The sequence below is a fragment of the Vulpes vulpes genome, chromosome 3 (genome assembly GCF_048418805.1).
Source record: "Vulpes vulpes isolate BD-2025 chromosome 3, VulVul3, whole genome shotgun sequence".
Taxonomy (NCBI): domain Eukaryota; kingdom Metazoa; phylum Chordata; class Mammalia; order Carnivora; family Canidae; genus Vulpes; species Vulpes vulpes.
In genome coordinates this window covers 113,617,354-113,635,708 of record NC_132782.1, presented here as the reverse complement: position 1 = coordinate 113,635,708, position 18,355 = coordinate 113,617,354, and the positions used below count along the sequence as shown (strand labels likewise).

The 18,355-nt window shown below is 49.6% G+C and overlaps 1 protein-coding gene across 1 annotated transcript in view; it reads left to right on the top strand.

Moving 5' to 3' along the window:
* The window catches only part of LOC112909126 (ATP-binding cassette sub-family A member 17-like), a 64,496-nt gene that overhangs the window by 23,978 nt on the left and 22,163 nt on the right, over positions 1–18,355 (top strand). The window contains exons 12-17 of the mRNA XM_072751301.1: positions 978–1,132; positions 2,467–2,622; positions 2,788–2,998; positions 3,809–3,959; positions 9,376–9,474; positions 17,439–17,592. Of these exons, the coding sequence (XP_072607402.1) occupies positions 978–1,132; positions 2,467–2,622; positions 2,788–2,998; positions 3,809–3,959; positions 9,376–9,474; positions 17,439–17,592 (926 nt within the window). The remainder of the gene's footprint in view (positions 1–977; positions 1,133–2,466; positions 2,623–2,787; positions 2,999–3,808; positions 3,960–9,375; positions 9,475–17,438; positions 17,593–18,355) is intronic.

The following is an 18,355-nucleotide window of genomic DNA, read 5'->3' as shown; positions in this document are numbered from 1 at the left end:
ATTCATAACAATGAAATCTTTTTAGCCTTCCCAAATTAAAATTTTTTTAAATTTTTATTTATTTATGATAGTCACACAGAGAGAGAGAGAGAGAGAGAGGCAGAGACACAGGCAGAGGGAGAAGCAGGCTCCATGCACTGGGAGCCCGACGTGGGATTCGATCCCGGGTCTCCAGGATCGCGCCCTGGGCCAAAGGCAGGCGCCAAACCGCTGCACCACCCAGATCAGTTTTGTGGATGTGAAGAAATGGCCTCAATTTTTCCTTTTTTGGGGGGGGGATGCCAGTTAAAAAAACAGAATTTAGTGCTTACTTCTTCAGCAGCACATACACTAAAAAAACAAAAAAACAAAAAAACCCTGGAATCTGTATTTTCCCGTTTTTGCTAAAAACTTTAACCTTTGAGTCAGCGTGTGCATGAAGGAATCCACGATGCTATGCTGAACAGGGGTCGGGGGTCCAGGCTGGGACCTGCGTCCTTTGTGTGCTTCGCTACACTTTCTTCTTTTAATTTTGTTGCAAATAGAGTTAAACTAAGGAGATGGAATAAAGGGTGAGAGTGCCCTGACGGCCCGGCTGTGAAGGCCCACACCTCCCCACGGGCACCCCGCATTCCCCGGGGCTTACTGGGAATCAGAGCCGCATCAGTCCTGGGTCTCAGTTCAGAATGGTTAGATGCCCCAGATACTGTCCCCCCAAACCACATTGCCCTTGTATCGCTTATCACCGTGTCTTTGCCTGACACGTGCCTGTGTGTGTTGTACCCACCGAGGCAGGCCGGCACCCCTCAGAGGCAGGAGGCTCACGTCCTGTCTCTCCCGCCCCTGCACGTCCTCGTTCACCGTCACAGGGCTCACCCTCCTTGGATGTCACTGACCGTGACGTGCTTGCGAACACATGGAGGATGTCGTCGAGCCTTGGAAGCGCCACGTGCTCTGGCTGACGATGACCCTAGACTGTGCCTCCCGCTTGCTCCCAGGTGTCCTTGCTCCTTCCAGCGGATGGGTATATATCAACGGGTATGATATTTCCTGCGATGTGGCTCAGATCCGGAAGAGCATGGGCTGGTGCCCCCAGCACAATATCTTGTTCGATAACTTCACAGTAGCGGAGCATCTTTACTTCTATGCTCGGGTGAGTCTGGGGACGGCACACTGGGTCTCCTCTGCGTCTGTTCTTGGGGATGACAGTAAGACAGCCTGCAGCTCCCTGACCCAACCTCACAAGGTCTTGAGACTTTTTCTGGACACTATTCCCTAAACATTCAGGCAGGGGGAGAGGGCAAGGGTCACACTTTGATTATGAAGGATGCAAATCAGGACTAGCCCAAACGAGAGATGAGCAGGGTGAGGTCTGGGACAGTCCCAAATAGGAAACTCCCATGTCCTCCGGATGCATGCCCCCACTGGCACAGGACTGCATACTGGGGCGCTCACTTAACCTGCAAGTGCCCAGGTTTTCTTTCTTTTTTTTTTTTTTTAAGATTTTATTTATTTATTCATGAGAGACATAGAGAGAGGCAGAGACACAGGCAGAAGGAAAAGCAGGAGGGGACACCTGGGTGGCTCAGTGGTTTGGCACCTGCCTTTGGCCCAGGGCGTGATCTTGGAGTCCCGGGATCGAGTCCCACGTCGGGCTCCTGGCATGGAGCCTGCTTCTTCCTCCTCCTGTGTCTCTGCTTCTCTCTCTCTCTCTCTCTCTCTATCATAAATCAATAAATATTAAAAAAAAAAAAAAGGAGGAGAAGCAGGCTCCTTGCAGGGAGCCTGATGTGGGACTCAATCCCAGGACCCCAGGGTCATACCCTGGGCCTAAGGCAGGTGCTAAATCGCTGAGCCTCCCAGGTGTCCCAGTGTCCAGGTTTTCTTGGGGTTTCATCACATAGGCCCTAATGGTCAAATGATGGACGACATGGCTGAACTCCATCTGCAGCCTCTGCACACCTCACCCCTAGCAGGTCTTGAGTCAACCCGTTATGTCCGCTCAGGTGTGGCTGAGGGTATGACACAAATAACAAGGACACCCCCATCATCCCACGGATTTAGAGGCCCTTCTAGGAACTGGGGGCAGAGGTCAGCCACACCCTTCATCATGCCACACTTATGCAGAGTTTTCCCTGGGTGGAAGCTGCCCCGGGCCCCCAGGGTAACCCCACTCGGTCGTGATGCGTGACCCTTTAATATGCTATACTTAGTATTAATATGACATATACTCATGTGGTTCAAGATGCAAACGCCTCTTGTCCATCCCCTTCCCAAAAAGTAGTGAGAGTCTTGTGCCCAGTTTATGTATATCCTGGCACAATGCTCGCCGGACAGGGGCCCCCACCGGGAGGCGGGAGGGAGTCCGGGCACCAGGCAGGCACACTGATGGAGGAGCCGGCACCAAGGCCAGGCTCCTGGCAGCCCATCCCCCGCCCCCGCCCCCACCGGGACCCTCTCCTGACTTCCCCACCCCCATTGTTGCAGCTGAAGGGCTTGTCCCGCCACAAGTGCCCTGAAGAAGTCCAGCGGATGCTGCACGTCCTGGCGCTGGAGGACAAGCGGGACGCCCTGAGCAAGTTCCTGAGCGAGGGCACGAAGCGCAAGCTCTCCATCGGCATCGCCCTCATAGCAGGCTCCAAGGTAGGTGGGCAGGAGGCCCGGGCCAGGGCTGGGCACCCGGGGTGGCTGCCCCCCACGGGCAGGGGCAGGCTGGAGACCCCCAGACACCCGCAGCGTGACCACATGTGCACAGAACCAGAGCCTCCCGCGTAGCCAGCCCGGGCTGGGCCGCTCCTCCGCCCCCAGGTGCTGATGCTGGACGAGCCCACCTCGGGCATGGACGCCATCTCCAGGAGGGCCATCTGGGACCTCCTGCAGCAGCACAAGAGCGACCGCACCGTGCTGCTGACCACGCACTTCATGGATGAAGCCGACCTGCTGGGGGACCGCGTGGCCATCATGGCCAAGGGGGAGCTGCAATGCTGCGGGTCCTCGCTGTTCCTCAAGCAGAAATATGGTGAGCGGGGCAGGTGGGCAGCGGGGACAGGCCCTGTCCTGGGCGGGGGGGCTGCTGGCTTCCCCGGGGGGATGCTGAGGCCAGCGGAGGGGCTAGGACAGGAGGAGGCAGGGAAAGATCTGAGACCTGGGGTCAGGAGATCCGAGTCTGAGTCCCCTCTGCTGGTTTTGGCCTCTTCATCCGTGCGGCTGGGAGCTTTATCCTTTGCCTTCCCTTCCGACCTATAAAACGGACACTCAAGGAGCGAGCCAGTGTGGAGCACTCGCGCAGGTGTGGGCTGTTTCCACAAGTGCTGCCCCTGGTCTCCGGGACCCCGGGCCCTCCTGTGTCTCTGCTGCTTGGGGCGTGGATGCACCTCCACCGCCTCACTCCATCTCTGCCCACGAACCAGGTGTCCTCATCTGGGTTCCTGTGCTGGAAAATGAGTGTCTCTCCAGCCTGGACCCCTTCCTGAACTCCACATGCGTGTACCTGGAGTTTATTCCATGCCTGTGTGGACGCTGACAGGCTCTCTGGGACTTGTCCAAACCCTGGGCAGCCCGGTACCCCCCCGGACCCTGCTCTCTGCCACCGCACCCACTGCCCCCAGCACAGACAGCTCCCTTCTTCTACAAGCTTGGCCCAAACCTTAGAGGTGCCCCGATCCCATCAGTCCACAAACCTTGGGGGCCCTCCCTGACCCCCACCTCCACGCCCAGCTAGCACCCTGGCCAGGCATCCATCCCCTCCCGGCTTGTTGCGCTTGCTGGCTAACTCAGCCCACCCTCTGCCCCCAAAGAAGGTTTCACGGTCTTTGAAATGTTGTTTCAGGTGCTGGATATTATATGACTTTGGTGAAGAAACCTCATTGTAGCACAGAAAAGATTTCTCATCTGATTTATCAGCACATACCAAATGCGGTTTTGCAGTCCAGCACTGGAGAAGAATTAACATTTATTCTTCCTAAAAAGAACATCCACAGGTGCGGACCCCAGAGGACGGGAGTCCCCGTGTGCACGCTCACAGCTGGCTCCGCTGCCCCTCTCATCAGCAAGGCCTCTCTACTCTGCCAGGGTCTGGACCCCCAGGCCTCTGCTATCTCCTGGAAAGACAGCACACTCTAGCCAGAGCAGCACTCGAAAGTAACGGGGCTCTTATCATGTCCCCTCCTTCCTTTAAACCCCTCAATGGCCCCCAGCAGCCTTCAAGTTAAAGTCAAATTCTTTTTTTATAAAAAGATTTTATTTATTCACGAGAGACACAGAGAAAGAGGCAGAGACACAGGCAGAGGGAGAAGCAGGCTCCTGCGGGGAGGCCGATGCAGCACTCAGTCCCAGGACCCAGGATCACACCCTGGGCCAAAGGCAGATGCTCAACTGCTGAGCCACCCAGGTGTCCCAAAGTCAAATTCTTAAATGTGACTTTACAGACGCCCTTATTGGGTGGCTGAGCCAAGACGAACATCTGGCCTGATTTTCCTCAATTATTCCAGACTTCAGAGTGGTTCCCACCACTCGCTACCACCTCCTCTCCCTCATGTGGTTCTCAGGGAGGAGTCTTAGCTCAACTTCGTGAGGAAGATGGGAGCCACCAAACAAGAAGTCCCCTTCACTCTCGTCACACGTGTCTTCCTTCCTTCCATCTTTATAGCCAACGACGCGCCTCTCTTCCTGGTGGAGGCTTGCCCTTCTGCACCAGCTCCAGATCCTTCCATCTTGTCTTCTCAAAACCTTGCCTTCTGGACTCACCCTACTCATCCACACCATCAGAATCTCTCTCTACTGGGTCACTTCCAGGAGTGCACTGAGTCCCCACTGCCCTCCCCCAGCCCCTGGCACCCACCCTTATACTTTCTAGCTCCGTGATACGGGCTGCCCTCTGCTGCCATCATGCAGTATCTGTACTTTTGTGATTCACTTAGACCACTTAGTACAATGTCCTCAAGGTTCAGTGCTGTGGCATATTGCAGGATTTCCTTCCTTTTTAAGGCTGAATACTAGTCTATAACACACACACGTGTGCACACACACCCCACATTGTGTTTATCCATTCATCTGTTAATGGACACTTGGGTTGCTGCCACATTTTAGCTGTGGTGGATAATGCTGAATAATGCTGCCACAAACACGGGTGTGCAAGTATCCCTTCAAGACTCTGCTTTTGATTCTTTGGGATATATTTACTCAGAAGGAAAAGTGCTGGGCCATATGGTAATTTTATTTTTAAAATTTTGAGGAACTGCCATGCTGTCTTCCACAGGGGCTGTACCATTTTACATTCCCTCCCACAGTATATAAGAATTCCAATTTATCCATAGCTCATCAATACCTGTTGTTTTCTGTGTTTTTTTTTTAAATTACTCACCAACCTAATGGGCATGAGGTAACTTTGTTTTGCATCTCCCCAATGATGAGTGATGTTAAGCATCTCTTCATGTGCTTATTCCATTTGTATGTCTTCTTTGGAGCAATGTCTACTATCGCCCATTAAAAAAAACCAAACTTTTATTTATTAAGTAATCTCTATCCTCAACGTGGGGCTTCAACTCATAACCCTGAGATCAAGAGGTGCATGCTCCTCTGACTGAGCCAGCCAGGCACCCCTCACGTCCTTTGCCCATTTTTTAAAAATTTTTTTAAATTTTTATTTATTTATGATAGTCACAGAGAGATAGAGAGAGAGGCAGAGACACAGGCAGAGGGAGAAGCAGGCTCCATGCACCGGGAGCCCGACGTGGGATTCGATCCCGGGTTTCCAGGATCACACCCTGGGCCAAAGGCAGGCGCCAAACTGCTGCGCCACCCAGGGATCCCCTTTTGCCCATTTTTGAATCAAGCTGTTTTCTATTGTTCTGGAGCTGTAGAACTTCTCTATATATTCTGGATATTAGTCCTTCATCAGATAACAGGATCTGCAAATATTTTCTCCCATTTAGTGGGTTGTCTTTTTACTCTGATGATAGTAAATTCCTGATGCACAAAATTTCTAAGTTGAATGAAGTCCAACCCATTTATTTTTTCTTTTGTTACTGTGCCCTTGATTTCACGTCCAAGAAATCATTGCCAGATCCCATGTTGTGGAGCTTCTGTGCCATATTTTCTTCTGAGAGTTGTATTATTTTAGGTCTTACATTTAGGTCCTTGATCTATTTTGAGTTCATTTTTGTATATAGTGTTACATAGGGTCCAATGTCATGCTTTCACACGTGGATGTCCTGTTTCCACATCGGTTGAAAAGATTGTCCTTCCCTCATCAAATTCTTGGCACCTTTGTTGAAAATCATTTGACCATATGTGCGAGGGCTTATTTCTGGGCTCTCTGCTGTCTTCCATCAGTCTATGTGTCTGCCCTTATGCCAATAACACCTTGTTTGGATACTGTAGCTTCATAACAAGTTTTATTTTCAAGATTTTGTTTATTTATTCATAAGAGACACAGAGAGAGAGAGGCAGAGAGAGAAGCAGGCTCCATGCAGGGAGCCCGACATGGGACTTGATCCCGGGTCTACAGGATCACGCCCTGGGCTGAAGGTGGCGCTAAACTGCTGAGCCACCGGGGCTGCCCTGTAGCAAGTTTTGAAATCAAGGAAGTATCATTCTCTAGTTTTGTTCTTTTGCAAGATTGTTTTGGTTATTAAGGGTCCTTTGAGGTTCCATATGAATTTTAGGAAGGGTTTTTCTATTTCTGCAAAAAAAAAAAATCATTGCTTTTTTTGGTAGGGACTGTACTGAATCCGTTGAATGCTCTGGCTGGTATTGGCATTTGAACAACATCACATCTCCTAGTCCATGAACATGGGATGTGTTTCAGTGTATTTACGTCTTCTTTACTTCCCTTCAGCAATGTTTTATAGCTTTCATTCTACAAGTCTTTCACTTCCTTAGGTTAACCCCTAAGTATTTTATTGTTTGGCGCTATGGTAAGTGGGGTTATTTTTGTTATTTCCTTTTTAGATTTGTTCACTGTATTTAGAAATGCAACTGATTTCTGCGTGTTGGCTCTCTATCCTGCTACTCTGCTGAACTCACATATTACTTCTCACAGCTTCATTGTAGCATCTGTAGAGTTTTCTACATATAAAATCACGTCATCTGCAAACACATAATTTCACTTCTTCCTCTCCGCTCTGGATGCCTCTTACTTCTTTTTTCTTGCCTAACGGCTCTGACTATAATTTTCCGGGCCAGGCACATTAGGCAGATTCTGCAAGCTCAGATGCTGTGTCAGTGGGGAGGCAGATGCTGGGTCCTTTCCACTCTGCTGTCTTCCCGGCATCCTTGTCTCATATATGGCTCTCCGTCATGAGTCAGGCTCCTCAACACGCAGCAGAAGGGATAAATTCGCACTTGATTACAGAAAGATACCTAGAAAATCCACAAACATTTGGAAACTCAACTTCTGAACACTTCTGAACAGCTTATGGGTCAAAGAGAAATTAGAAACAGTTTAGAATTGTACAATGATGAAGACACAACAGATCCAAAATGTTCAGATGCTGCTAGAGCGGTGCCCGAAGGGAAAAATATAGCCCCAAAACACTTATGTTAGGAAAGAAGAAAGCCTCAAGGCCAGTGGCCTGAGTTTCCAGCTGAGGGAGGCAGAAAAAGCAGAGAGAATGTTAAATGCAGAGTACAGAGAAGAAAAGAAATAATAAATATGAAGAGAACAAATGGTGGAATAAGAAACAAAAACATTGAGGGGAAAAAATAGCCAGACATGATTTATTACAATATCAATAAAAATGATTAAGCCCCCGCCTAAGCCATTAAGGAGAAAAAGAAGAAATACAAGAACAGCATGAGGAATGAGCAAACCAGCATGCACACCCAGCACAGAGTTAGGATAATGAGAAAGAACCACAAATTGGAGACTTAATGGGCTAAACTGTTTAGAATGTAGATAAAACAGGCTGATTTCTTGAAAAACACAACCTACTCCAACTGACACACAGTGAAAGAGAAGAATCTGAATAACCACGCATCTACTGATGAAATTGAATTTGCAATGACAAACGTTACCACAAAGAGGATTCCAGTCCCCATCAGTCACTGAGGAAATAACCTCAATCTTTCGGGAAATAGAGAAGGAAGCAGCCCCCAAGTCATGGGCGGGGTGGGGGGGGCAGCGGGCCTGTGATACCAACAACCAGAACATGAACGTAAACACAATGTCATTAGCAAAATAGGAACGGGTCGAATGGACTTAAGTGGGGGCCCAGGAGGGCTTGAAACCCAGGTCGGGGCTGCGGTGGGATTTCTGGAAGACTGGGCACAGCCGGGACTTGGACCGGAGCATCTGCCAAGTCCTCCAGGGCCTGGGGCTCCACGGGCCGGGGCCCTCGGGGAAGCAAGAAACCGAGCAGAGCCTGCGGGTCCCAAGACCCATCACCTGCGTCCAAATGTCGATCAAGAGAGGAACCAACACCCTGACTGCGGCGTATTCCTTCGTGGAACACCCCCCCACCCCGACGAGAGGACCTCGGCACGGCAGCGGCCTGCTGAGCCTCCCGCCCGGTGGCTGGGTGAGCTAGACACGAGGGGAGGCCACGCGCTCTGCTGCCGGGCCCGGGCAGCACAGGACAGGAGCCGGGCACGGCGGTGGCAGGAGGCACGACACTGGTCGTGTGCGGGCAGGAGACGAGTCACCTGGAGGGGGCGGAGAGCACCCTGTGGGGTGCTGGAGAGGCCTGCCCCGCCGTGGGTGACAGCACGGCATCGCCCTGCCACCCGCGGGCATGATTTCGTCAACTGCAGCTGAGCGAGCCTGCGAACACTCGACGCCCCAACACCCCCCCAGTTCGGGAGGGGAGAGACCCGGAGGCATGCGAGAACTAGCCCGGGGGAGCAGTAGTGGGCGTCAACCCAGCACCATGCAGCGCGGGCTCCTCCCTGAGGCCGAGGCCGGGTGGCAGGTGGCAGGTGGCAGGTGGCGGGTGCGCCCGGGGCTGCGCTCAGCGTCGCTCCACTCGGCTGCTAGAAGGCAATGGAAGGCGTGCAGAGGGGGGTGCGAGGAGAGGGGCGCTGCTGGGTGCACGCCCCTCTCGGTGTCCACTCGGCACTGCAGTGTCTGCAGGGCGCGCCGAGCCCCCACCCCCCACATTGCCCCCTGGCTGGGCCTGGCCACAGCAGCACGTGCACACGGGAGGGCTTGATTGGCTCCGGGCTCTCAGGGAGCACCGCACAAACCGTGCAGAAAGCTGCATCGTTCACGAAGCCTATGCGAGAGTCATTGCCCCAGAAACGTTTGGGAGTAAATCCATCCCCCCGCTGTCCCGGTGCAGAGTGCTGACCTCGGGAGCCCCAAAGCTGAGCACTTGATGCGGCCCGGCTATCTCCCCGTGGAGCGCCCGTGGGGGGCTCCCCTGCACCTGCGGGGAGACAACTGCTCTTCCCTCGCAGGTTCGCATGTCTCTTCACGGAGCTGGAGCGGCGGCAGGTGGAGCTGGGGGTCGCCAGCTTCGGGGCGGCGGTCACCACCATGGAGGAGGTGTTCGTCCGGTAAGGGGGCCCGACACCACACAGCCCAGGGTCTGGCGGCCAGGGGGCTCCCATGGGTCCCGCGTCCAACCCGGGTGCGGGGCTCGGGTCCGACCCTCACCGGCCCTCCCCCCGCCCCGCCCCCCGGCCGAGGACTCGCAGTGAGAGGGACACTGCCGGGCAGAGCGCTGAATCCACCGCCCTTTCCAGGGGCGACAAAGCAAACCAAGCGACACGGTGTCCCCTGGGATGCCGTCGGCGACCGTGAGTAACGGGTGGCTCTCACGGTCAGGAAGGCTCACGGCCTCAGGCTCACGGCTGCCTGACCGAGCCAGCGAGCTTTGAGCCACCCTCAAGGAAGGCCTTCCTCGTGTCGGGGTGCTCAGGGGGCCCCCAGGAGGCCACACGAGCCCAGACACGAGCCCAGACAGCGACAGCTGCTCTGGCCGTACCTGGAACATGTAGGCTGTTACAAGTGTTATTAATGACACATTAAATCTCATATTTTATTTTTTTCTGCTAGTCCACATGGCTTTTTCTCTCCCCCTTTTCAGTTATTTTTCCTCATTCTGTATTTTTTTTTTCTCCCTCATGCTAGTTGGAGATTACACGTTCTTACGGTATCACATTAGTGGTCAGAGTAGACACTAAGACACACGTATGGAATTTATCAAAGTGCCAAGTGAAGTAATATATTCACTCCACTCCTGGACAATGCTGAGACCCTGGGACACACACACACCTCACCATCACCAACCTGTATACATTGTATTTTTTAAAGATGTTATTTATTTACTGGAGAGTAAAAGAGACAGAGAAAGCATGAGTGGGCAGGGGCAGAGGCAGAGGGAGAAGCAGGCTCCCCAGTGAGCAGGGGGCCCGACATGGGGCTCCATCCTAGGACCCTGAGATCATGACCTGAGCCGAAGGCAGACGCTAGACCAACTGAGCCACCCAGGCGCCCGCCCCTATATTGTATATTTTAATTCTCTCTTTTTTTTTTTTTTCTGTGTCACTGAGCACTCATATTCCAGAGGAGAGGGACAGTGCTTAATTTATTTTTTTTAATTTTTTATTTATTTATGATAGTCACAGAGAGAGAGAGAGAGGCAGAGGGAGAAGCAGGCAGAGGGAGAAGCAGGCTCCATGCACCGGGAGCCCGACGTGGGATTCGATCCCAGGTCTCCAGGATCGTGCCCTGGGCCAAAGGCAGGCGCCAAACCGCTGCGCCACCCAGGGATCCCTAATTCTCTCTTTTTTCAACTTCACAAACCTGTATTATTGTTGTTCGAGAATGCCAGTGGTCACTTATACTCATGCGCATAAACACTTGTCTCTGCATCCCTTCCTCTCACGTCTCAGATGAGACTGTCCTCCTGCCCATAGCTCCTCACAGCACCCATTAGTGTTTTTATGCAGGTGCCAAACACATTATGTTTTTGTTTTGTTTTGTTTTTAAGATTTTGTTTATTTATTCGTGAGAGACACACAGAGAGAGGCAGAGACACAGGCAGGGGGAGAAGCAGGCTCCCTGTGGGGAGCCCGACGTGGGACTTGATCCTGGATCCCAGGATCACAACCTGAACTGAAGGCAGATGTTTAACTGCTAAGCCACCCAGGCGTCCCTGAGGCTCATTTTCTTGCACATGGGTATCCAGTCATGATGGAACCTTTTGGGGGAAGAGACTTCCTTCCACACTGAATTGTTTTCACACCTTCACCAAAAATCAATCGAATGTGTATGGCAATTTCTACATTTCCTATTCTGTTCCACTGAACAGTTGTCTGTCCCATGCCAGTCCCTCACCATTGGGGTTCCTGTGGCTTTGTGGGATGTCTAGAAGTTAGGTAGTAGATGGTTCCTTCAGGTCTATTTTTTTCAAGATTGTTTTGGCCGTTATGGGTCGTTTGTGTTAACATGTAAATTTAAATATAAACTCATCAGATTCTATTTTGAAAAAAGGACCTCCATTGGTTACAACAGATCCACCACACTAATTGCAAGCCGTTAACAATAGGGAAAACGAGGGAACGGGGTGTGTGTGAGCGAAGCAGGGGTAGAATGAGTAGATGGGAACTCTGTTTTCTGCTCAGTTTTGCTGTAAACCTAAAACTGTCTAAACTATAAAGTATTTTTTTTTAACCTGCAGGGACTATGACTGGTACTAAGTTGAATCTACAAATTAATTTAGGGAGAATGGACATCTTTCAAACATTCATCCTTCCAATCCAAAAGTATCACACGTAGCTTCGTTTATTTGGGAGGTCATTTCTCATTTTTATCAGCCATGTTTTGCAGTTTCCAGACGTTCTGCATTGTCTTTGGCTAAACTTACTCCGAAGTACTTCATATTTTCTGAAGCTATGGAAATGGGTTTCTAAATTTAGCTTCTAATCACTTGTTGCAGATCTAGAAATCATTTTTGTATGTTATATGTCTAGAGACTTTATTTAACTCGTTAGTTCAGACAGTCTGGGGTTGACTTCCTTAGTATTTTCTGTATGACCCTCCCGTCAGGTAAAGACAGTTTTACTTCCAATTTTCCAGTCTTTATGCCTTTAACTGGCTCATCTCACTAGTAGGGTCTGTAGCATAATGCCGACTAGAAGCAGAGAGGAGGGATGTCCTCTCCTGGTTAGGGGAAGCGTTTTATCACGGCCAGCGGTTCCTTCTACATCCTTCGACTTTACTCTGCCGGTTTGCAGCCACACAGATATACGTGTACATATACATACAGCCGCGTAACACAGGTATGTGTATGTATGGGGACATACATTTCCCTCTGAGTTTTGCTTGCCTGAATTTCAGTTTTTGAGTATGTAGTATTTTCATTACCACTCAGTGAGAAATTTGCTTAGTTTTCCATTGTGGTTTCCGCTCTGACCTGTGGCTTACTGAGAACTGTTTCTTAATTTCCAAATTCATGGAGATTTTTGAAAAACCTGCTTTCTTGTTTTCTTGTGCCTTGTCTGTTTTGCTAATGGACTTGATTTCTGGCCTGATTTCACTCTGGTTCTGGTATGTCTCTGTCGAGCCTCCTTCCTTCAAAATGCTTGTCTGTGGCTCAGCTTATATTCTGTTTTCATAAAATTTCCTAGGTTCTTGAAAGAACATGCATTCTTCAGTTGTTAGGGGCAGTCTTTTGTATATAGCAATTAGGTCTTCAGTGTCTTTAAAAAAAATTATCTGTACTCCGTTAGGCATCCAATTCCTGGTTTCAGCTTAGGTCATGATCTAGAGGTCATGAGATTGAGCCTGCATTGGGCTTCACACTTGGCATGGAGTCTGCTCATCCCTCTCTGTCCCCCTCTGCCCCTCACTCTGCTCTCTCTCTCTCTCAAATAAATACATAGATAAATAAATAAATAAAATCTAAATTAAAAAGCTAGAACTTAAAAAAAAAAAAAAAAGAAGTTAGTCACTAGGTCCAGCTCACAATCAAGGGGAGGAGATTAACACAAGCAACAAAAGCAAAAATACACGTGGGACTGTATCAAATTAAAAAGCTTCTGCAGAGCGTACACACACACCAGCCCCATAAAAGAATAGTACTCAGTCATTAGAAAGAAGGAAAATACTATTATTCTCAGTGACACAGACATGAGGGCATTACACTCCGTGAATAAGTCAGACAGAAGAAAAACAAATACGGTGTGGACTCACTTACCTGTGGAGTCTAAAGACACACCCCTGGAAAGAGAACAGACCTGTGGTCACGGCGGGGGGGATGGGCAGGTGAAGCACAAACTTCCAATTCCAAGACGAGTTAAGTTCTGGAGATGTCACGTGCGGACCGGCAACTGTCATTAACGGTACTGTATTGTGTATCTGACAGTTGTTAAGAGAGTGAGTCTTTTTTTTTTAAGATTTTATTTATTTATTCATGAGAGACACAGAGAGGAAGAGAGGCAGAGACCCAGGCAGAGGGAGAAGCAGGCTCCACGCAGGGAGCCCAACGTGGGACTCGATCCCAGGACCCCAGGATCGTGCCCTGGGCCCAAGGCAGATGCTAAACCACTGAGCCACCCAGGCGTCCCCTAAGAGAGTGAATCTTAAAAGTTCTCACCACAAGCAAAAATTATTCTAACTCTGGGAGGTGGTGGATGTTAGCTGGATGCACAGTGGAGGTCGCTCCACAGTGTATGCATCTCTGGGGGCATGATGGTGGGCACCTTACTTGATGGCATGTGTTGCCTACATCTCGATAAAACTGGGAAGAAAATGAGGCGGATGATGGCAGAGTGTGAGCACTCGGAGGTGGGTTTGGGGGGTCTGTGAGACGCCGTCTACCGTGGTGCAGAAGCTCTCGGGGGAGCTCGTAGTCTGCACCCTGCAAAAGTCTATCGTTTGATGCCTGAAGGAGGGCAGTGTGCGCCAACCTCCATCTGTAGGAAACTCCCCTCCCTCCCTTCCTGAAATTCAGTCTTAATAAACAACACCATTATCTAATAGAAAAAACAAATTATACTAGCAGAAACCAAATGAGGAAGAAAAATTAAAAATATAACCTTAGAGGGCACCTGAGTAGCTCTGTGGGTTAAGCCTCTGCCTCCGGCTCAGGTCATGATCCTGGGGTCCTGGGATCAAGCCCCGCATCGGGCTCTCCACTAGGTGGGGACTCTGCTTCTCCCTCTGCCTCTGTCCCCTCTCATGCACTCTCTTTCAAATAAATAAATAAAATCTTAAAAAACAAAATACAACCTTATGCCATGACATTTCACGGGGCCAAAGCAAACATTGTGGTGAAGTGCCATGTGCTGTCTTCCCCAACACATCCACCTCAGGTACCTGATGAAGTCCTGACCAGAGGTGCCACAAATTCTGATAATTGTCGCTAGTATCCCGCAAGGTGTAGAAAAGCTAAAGGATGTACAAGTAGAAAGCCTAGAAAAGTCAGGGAGAAACCGTGGAGAGAAGCAGAGCCTCAGCAAAGGCGAGGAGGGCCTCCGGGGCACACGGTCTGTGGGAACAAGGCCAGGGCAGCTCCGATGAGGCTCCCCTGGTGCCCACTCCTGCCTCACCCTCTCACCGTAAATAGGGCTGACCCGTATAAGCAGCAAGATTTTGCAGAATCGGCCAGGTGCCTAATAAGGCTAGGTCACAGAAGTATTGTAGTCCCGTACTCCCTTTCTCTCTCTCTCTCTCTCTCTCTCTCTCTCTCTCTCGGCTCAGTCTGGGAGAAGCCAGCTACCGTCTTGTGAGGACACACAGGCAGCCCTAGGGAGAAGTCCATGCGGCCAGGAGCTAATGCTTTTTGCCAACAGCCAACGAGGAATTGGGGCTCCTGCCAGAGGTATGCTGGAGCTGGCTCATATTGGCTCATGAGAGCCGATCATTAAGTCATCAAGAATTGTGCGAACCAGTTAAACACAGCAATTAATAAAACTTAAATTGCACACGCTTATAAATAAATCACAGTAAAAACAGTGGTACAATTGTGATACCAATTCCAGAGTGTGGTTTTTCCCACACCACCAAGCTGGTAACTCCATGCTGACACTACATATCTAAGAGAATAGCATCAGATCCCAGAGGTTAAGGGCTCAGGGTTGCAAGACTGCCCCCCCCATCCTCCCAACTCTAGTCCCTGGTCACAAGTCCAGGTGGTCACCTGTGCTTTTGACCCACCAGCCATAAACTGGATGTTCCCACAACTCCCCCTTCAATTCATTTGCTAGGATGGCTCACAGAGCTCAGAGAAATCCTGGTTTCCATTTACCAGTTTATTATAAAGGATGGAATCCAGGATCCAGGTGGACATGTCCACAGGGAAAGAGTTCAAACCTTCCATGATCTCTGAGGGCACCACTGTCCCCACACTTCCACGGGGTCACCAACTGTGGGAGCCCTCCAAACCCTGCCCATTTGGGTTTTTACGGAGGCTTCTTTACATACACAAGGTTGATTGATTAAATCATTGGCCGCTGGTGCCCGGACTCAGTCTCCAGCCCCTTGTCCCCTCCCAGGAGGTTGGGAGGTGGGCCTGGAAGTTCCAACTTTGCCATCACGTGGATGGTTCTCCTGGCCAGTGGCCCCAATCCAGATCCGTGGATGCTTTCCAAAAGCCACAGTCATTCGTACAACAAAACACACCTTAACTGCCACCTCCACTTAGGAAATTGTAAACATTTTAGGAGCTCAGTGCCAGGACCAGAATGAATACCAAGCATATATTTCTTATTATAAATCACAATATCACAAACGGTAATACCAAGACTTCATCTCCTCATGATCTGGCTACACTCTACTATCTGTGCTCCTGAGGTTATTCACATCTACTTCTATCTGTGTGATGGACGCGTTGTGATGATGATTTGCAATCAAAGCCACGGTGAGAGTATTTACACCGTAGACCTTGGTAAACACTGGGGTTTCACTGGGGTTTAATTTATTGTCTTGTTGAATGTCTAGATTGAGTAAGTGATGAAGACAACATTAATAATGCAAAGTAGGGGATCCCTGGGTGGCTTAGTGGTTTGGCACCTGCCTTTGGCCCAGAACGTGATCCTGGAGTGCTGGGATTGAGTCCCACGTCAGGCTCCCTGTGTGGGGCCTGCTTCTCCCTCTGCCTGTGTCTCTGCCTCTCTCTGTGTCTCTCATGAATAAATAAATAAACCTTTAAAAAATAATGCAAATTAAGTTTAAAAGTGTCTTATATCTGGAGTCATTTCATTAAGGAGAGCACAAAAATTTGAGGCAATATCCTTCCAGTATTTTTTTTAAGATTTTACTTATTTACTAATGAGAGACACACAGAGAGAGAGAGAGAGAGAGAGAGAGAGAGAGAGAGAGGCAGAGACACAGGCAGAGGGAGAAGCAGGCTCCATGCAGGGAGACTGACACGGGACTCGATCTGGGGTCTCCAGGATCAGGCCCTGGGCCGAAGGCGGCGCTAAACCGCTGAGCCACCCAGGCTACCCTCCTTCAAGTATTTAGAAAAAAAAAAAAAAAGTATCATTCAACTCAACGACAGTGTTGCTCACCTCAGGGATGAACGTGTGACGCTCTGACACACGTCTTTGCTATCTCACCTTTACCTTGATCATCCCCGTTAATTAAAACCAACATTCTCGTCACAACTACCCTGGGAGAGCTAGCTGAGCACCGGCCAGGTGAGGGCACCATCTCGGAAGTGGAACCTCGTGCCCCAGCCCTGCCTTCGGGCCACTGCAGCTCTGGCCAGGCCTGCTGCGCCTCACCACCCGCCAGGTGCTCCTGAATTCCTGATACACAGAGAATAAACCCTTACGGTTGTTTCAAGCTGCTACATTTGGGAGTAATCTGTGCCACAGCCGTAGGGAACACGCACAGGGTCTTTTACCCAACTGTACTGGACGGAAAATGAGCCACCATTTACTGGGCTATTTTGTTGTGGCAAATTCCCAGGAGTAAAATAATTGACCCAAAGACTGTGAACAAAAATATATATCTTGCCTTCTTAACAGTCTGCTGCCAGCAATGAAAGCATCCTTTCACCTAGAGCAGGGTTTGGCCAACTTTTTCTCCCAAGGCCAGAGAGTAAGCATTCTAGGTTATGTAGACTCAGGGGCATAATCAAGGAGAATATGTAGGTAATTAGATAACCATCTAACCAGTAACCATTTACAAAAATCCATTCTGAGCTCAGAGTCAAACAGAAAAACAAGGCCTTGGCTAGATTTGGCCCGGGCTGCAGTTCACCCAGCCCTGGCCTAGAGGGTCAGCAGTGCCGCACGCTATAATGGATGATTTTGCTCATAAGATAGATATTAAGTGATATTTCATTTCTGTTTTAATTTGCATATGGCATCTTTCAAGGAAAATGAATCTATTCATGCTAACTTCGCCTCAGTTCTTTGGATAAGCCCTTGGTCATTAGTTAATTCAATATTCGGTTAATTCAATATTTACTCAGGGCCTGTTGAAGACTGTTTAACTCCAAACAAACCCAAGTGAGTTGTGAATTTGTAAATTTGCATTTCTCTTTGTTTTGGCTTCGGTTTAGGGTGAACAAGTTGTCAGACACCAGCACAGATATCCAAGCCCTCAAGACCTCCTCGATGCAGTTCCAACTGAGAATCCCTATCAGCAGGATTAAACGCATTCACTCCAGGATCTTCTCATTACGGTCTGGCCTGCCAATCCACATGAACACGGGGGTGAGCAAGTATTTCAAATGCAAGCAAGAGGGCAGATTTTGGTGCAATTCTTAGAATCACGCTATTCAAGAAATGCAGGTCAACCTCTCACAGGCCTGAGAAAAAATGTGCAGATTTTTAGCATAAAAGAAAGGCAGGCCCTGCTAGGTTTCAGCAATTCCAGATTCTCGGCTCTAGTTCAAAGGCAACACGCTAGGGTTTCCTGACCAGGATTAACCCAATGGGCGAAGTATCAGAAAAGGTCACAGTAGAGGTTACAGGAAAGGTCTTAGTCCTTCCTCTTACCAAGAAGAAAGAATAAAAGTACTGAGCCTACTGGCCACAAAAGCATGTTTAATCTTACTTTTTCATCTTTTGCTGTGAAACAGATCACACATTACATCACCTGGAGTTGAGGATTTTTTTAAACATCCTTATGAAATATATGGGTAACCCATAATGTTCTTTTATTGTTGAAAAAAAAAAAGAACATTGATGTGCATCTTACAAAGTGGTCTTGATTCGGGCATCCACAAGGTGTGACTGTAAAATAGTGACACTGGTTTCCATGGGTTAGGGAAGAGATTGGTTCCATCATATCATTATGTTGAATCGCATAAGAAAGAGGAAGCTGTCATCCATGGGGCCCCTGAGCTGGAAAGGGTCTCGGGGTCATCTCCACCAGCCACCTCCAGTAAGCTGCTCTCCAGCCTCCAGTAAGAGGTTCATCTGGGCTCCACTCGGCCAAGCTTTGCTTCTGTAGACTTCCCAGGAAGTATTTCTC